At 37.8% G+C, this 4298-nt stretch overlaps 1 protein-coding gene across 1 annotated transcript; it reads left to right on the forward strand.

Moving 5' to 3' along the window:
• Positions 1-155: 155 nt before the first annotated feature.
• Positions 156-1130, forward strand: NALF1 (NALCN channel auxiliary factor 1; the record flags this gene model as incomplete). Its single annotated transcript, XM_044683757.1, has 1 exon — positions 156-1130. A coding segment is annotated over exon 1 (975 nt), but the record flags the coding sequence as incomplete, so codon positions are not given.
• Positions 1131-4298: the final 3168 nt, after the last annotated feature.

The following is a 4298-nucleotide window of genomic DNA, read 5'->3' on the forward strand; positions in this document are numbered from 1 at the left end:
GAGAGAGAGAGAGAGAGAGAGAGAGAGAGAGAGAGAGAGAGAGAGACGGGAGGAGGGGATAAGAAAATTAAACCCTTTAAGTCAATGCATATTGTGGTGACTCTGGCACAGGAGCCCTCACGGTGGAGTCGGCCAGGGCTGTGCGTTCCCAAAATATGACCAGGGGTGCTTGGATGTGTCGGCAGTATGATGACGGCTTAAAAATCTGGTTTGCAGCACCCCGGGAGAACGAGAAACCGTTCACTGATTCAGAGAGGGCTCAGAAATGGCGACTGTCTCTGGCATCTCTCTTGTTTTTCACAGTCCTGCTCTCTGATCACTTGTGGTTCTGCGCCGAGGCAAAACTGACCAGGACCCGAGACAAGGAGCATCATCATCAGCAACAGCATCAACAGCAACAGCAGCGGCAGCAGGAGCAGCAACAGCAGCAACAGCAGCAGCAGCAACAGCAGCAGCAACAGCAGCGGCAGCAGGAGCCCTCCTGGCCAGCGCTATATACTAGCATGGGGGAGTCCTCGCCTACCGTACAGGCACACAGACTCCTCTCTTCCTCATCATCACCCACCCTCCCCCCCTCTCCTAGCAGCAGCGGGAGCAGCCGCGGCGGCGGCGGCGGCGGCGGCAACGGCGGCGGTAGCAGCAGTAGCGGCCACAGCAGCAGAGGACAAAATAATCAGAACAAGGCTATTTTTCTAGGAAACTCCACGAAACCTCTGTGGCGCCTGGAGACGTGTTACCCTGAGGCCGCCTCCTCAGGCCAGTGCTTCATAGTTGAGGATGCGGACTCTGTGTGCCAGAGGAACTGGAGTCAGGTAATAGAGGAGGAGCCCCAGCAGCAGGTGACAGGGAAGCATAAAACTCCTCACTTGAAGGATTTCTACCTTCCCTTTTGTAATTCCTATACATTTTGGGAGTTGTTCTCTGGGTTGTCCAATCCAGACTCTTTGAACTGTAGTCTGGACGTGGTGCTCCAGGAGGACAGGAAGAGGACGAGCTGCAGGCAGTGCGTTGAGGCTTACCAACGCTATGACCACCATGCTCAGGAGAAATACGATGAGTTTGAGCTTGTGCTCAAGAAATATTTACAATCGGATGAGTACTCGGTGAAATCGTGTCCTAAGGATTGTAAGGTAGGATCAATGGTGTCTTTTCTTCTACTCTTCTATGCGCGATCAGTTTAGAGTTTTTTGTATTTATCTCCCCTCCCCTCTCTCATGGTTTATGTTACTTGTAGTTATGGTAACTTGAAAGGCTGCCAGACACAAATAGATTAATGCGAAAGGATTATTTTCTAGAACAGAGAAATCTTGGTTTTTCTAGGATAATAGAATTCCCTTTCTACCTCCATACAATTGGCTTAAACTCTGCTACCTTCTTTTACTGTTTTAGCGTGGCTTGATAGGAAAGCAGTGATAGAGACTGCATGGCATTAAGTAAAACTTGTCACAAGAAAAAGTAAAGTGGTGTGTGCATGTGTGAGTCAGGCATGAGAGTTTCCAGAACTGTCTTGTAATGACATTCTTAAGTTGGTCTTCTTGTGAGAGAAGAGCAATGGTTGTTGATATTTGTTTATTTATATTTCGTTTCAATACATACTGATTTATTTCTGGTTGTATAAAATGCAGGTGTTGTCTGCAAGAGGTTAATTATCATCTGTTAACTTCCCAGGTTTCTCTGAGATTGATATTAACAACTTTACGGTATCAGTATACAGTCGTCTAGAATTCTCATAGGAAAATAATGTTACGTTATAAATCAATATTTACTGAACCCTAATAAAGACGTCCTCTCCACGGTTGAGGAGAACATTTATTGATTATCAGGCCACATCAATCTTAAGTTTGCGGACAAGCAATCAGATTAGCAAAGTAAAAAAGACAGTCTTTGTATGTATATCCTATCTAAAAAGTGTATCGCTATCCGAGGTGCTGAAGCTGAAACTAGCTCAAGGACTCCAGTGGATATAAACAGATACTGCAGTGACCTTTGGTAGGGATATAATGATGACAGAATCTCAATAAGATTCATTGTTATATGCTAGAACTAACCCTTCTTACCTGGAAAGATGAACAATGTGAAGTTTTTAAAAATTATTTTCACTAGAAAAAAAGAAAGCACACTTTAGATTTTAGAAAGGCACTCTATCCTCTGCCTGTGGCTGACACCCCATAGAACTTAGGAAAGTACAGACAAGGGCGGTATTATATCAAACTCTGTATTTCTGCTTTTACAACATTACTGGCCTAAGTGTTCCTTTTCTGGGTTAATATAATTGTAGGGTCACATTTTATTTGGTAATAAAAAGTAATTATCTACTGTCTTAGAAACTAGATTAATCCAAAAGGAACCTTGTTTTGACCATGTTCTTTAGCATCAGAGGTAGACCTAATAAAGTGGGAGGCCTGTAGTGATCAAAATAAACTAGAGTCAGGGATTCCCCAGTAGTTGCTTTTTTTAAAGGTCATTGGAGGGACCTAGGCTTCTGACTCTGAAAATTATAGTCAAACACTTGGGGGTGGGGGGAAGAGTAACACTGAATGATTTTTTCTATAATATTGTGTTATTTTCTGGGGTAAAGTACAATGAATGGTCAAAGAAGGAAACTCCAAAATGAGGTCTTTGAGTTTTAAAGATAATTTTAAACCTTAAAAAGTAGGAATGATACTTTCACTATAATTTAAGCCATGCCCTTTCCTTTTACATGAACCATCACCTTTATTAGCTCAAATAAAGACATTTCATCCTACTCTGTGACAATTTGAATTCTTAAACATTATTTAAGGCATGGGATGTGTTAATTCTTAAGTGAGAGACTGGGTGGAAATTTTTTGGGTTTGAATCAATTCTCCATTTCACATTCTATGTGTCAGTATACCTATAAAGCAGGTTTGGCAATGCTTTTCATTTCCTCAACTACCTTATCACAATTACACCAGATGCAATGTTTTACACATGTGACTTTATGGAGAAGGACTTATTATACATAAAAATTAGACTGTGATGGCATGTTCTCTTTAAGAAAGAATTTTGGAATAAAAAAGGTTGGCTTATGGTATGACAGAGGAACTCAGAACCTGAAAAAAAAAGATACATAAGCAACTTGTGCTTACAACAATTCACCTTCCCATTTGTAAATCTCTTTCAAATTTAACAAGAGACAAAGGCAATGGAGAGTTCTTCATCAGTATCATCACTATACACACATATAGACATACACTGCAGAATTCATGACAAATCACTTTAGCTATGACTTGATTTTTCTAGGAGTATTTTTAATGATAGAGTATTGGATTGTAGTTAAATTTAGCAAACATCTGTTATTGATGACAATAAGAATTTGGGATTTTTCCAGTTGGCATTTCTCAAAAAAATTGATTAATAAGTGGTAATATACTGTTGCTATGGTAAACCAATTATTTCCTTGAGATGATCAAAATAAGCATATATGTGCTATATATATATATATATATATACAGAAATATGCATAACACATATACATTAAAAACAAAAGTTAAGTGTACATAGTCTTTAACATTTCGAGTCAACTAGTTTTTCTAAGTATTCCATTAAAATTTGCTTACAGTTATGGAGAAATCATTAAATTAAATGTACAGGATATGCATCATTGTATCTAAGCACAATGGATTATATTAACATTCCTCTTTATTTTGATGTAACTCTACAGTAAGTATATGCTAAAATTAAGCATTTAATATTTTTGTAATTAATGTCATATGAATATGCTAAAATAAATATTCATTATTTTAATTATTTTTACCAACACCAAGTATGTTAAAACTACTGATAATACAAATCCCAAACTGCATCATACTACATTTTAAATTTTATGTTTTTAATTTAATTTAATTTTGAAAAGAGAAATTTCAGGTGATAACTATTTACTCTTTCTTTTCTGGAGCTGAGACATGTTATCACTGTGTAAATTTTATGACTTTCAACTAAATGTTTTGTTTTTACAACACTAAGGTTGGGGATCACTAATGACCAGAATTCCTTGTTAGAAGGAATAAGATACATTCTTTCTCCTGCAGTAAACATTTATCTCTAAGATGCCTTGCTATTAAAAACATCTTTTGGAAGTTTTTGATATGGTAAAAAGGTATCTGTCTTTTACAAACATAAATATATATTTTATACTTGGAGCAATACATTGGAAAACTTAGAATTGATAAAAACTGTTGTCTATGTTATTGTTGCTATTTTCCTTCTGCTGTACATAAGGATTCAACTGAGTAGCTATATATGTGTGTGTGTGTGTATATATATATATATATATA

This window comes from Gracilinanus agilis, unplaced genomic scaffold, assembly GCF_016433145.1.
Source record: "Gracilinanus agilis isolate LMUSP501 unplaced genomic scaffold, AgileGrace unplaced_scaffold3373, whole genome shotgun sequence".
In the NCBI taxonomy this organism is placed as follows: Eukaryota; Metazoa; Chordata; class Mammalia; order Didelphimorphia; family Didelphidae; genus Gracilinanus; species Gracilinanus agilis.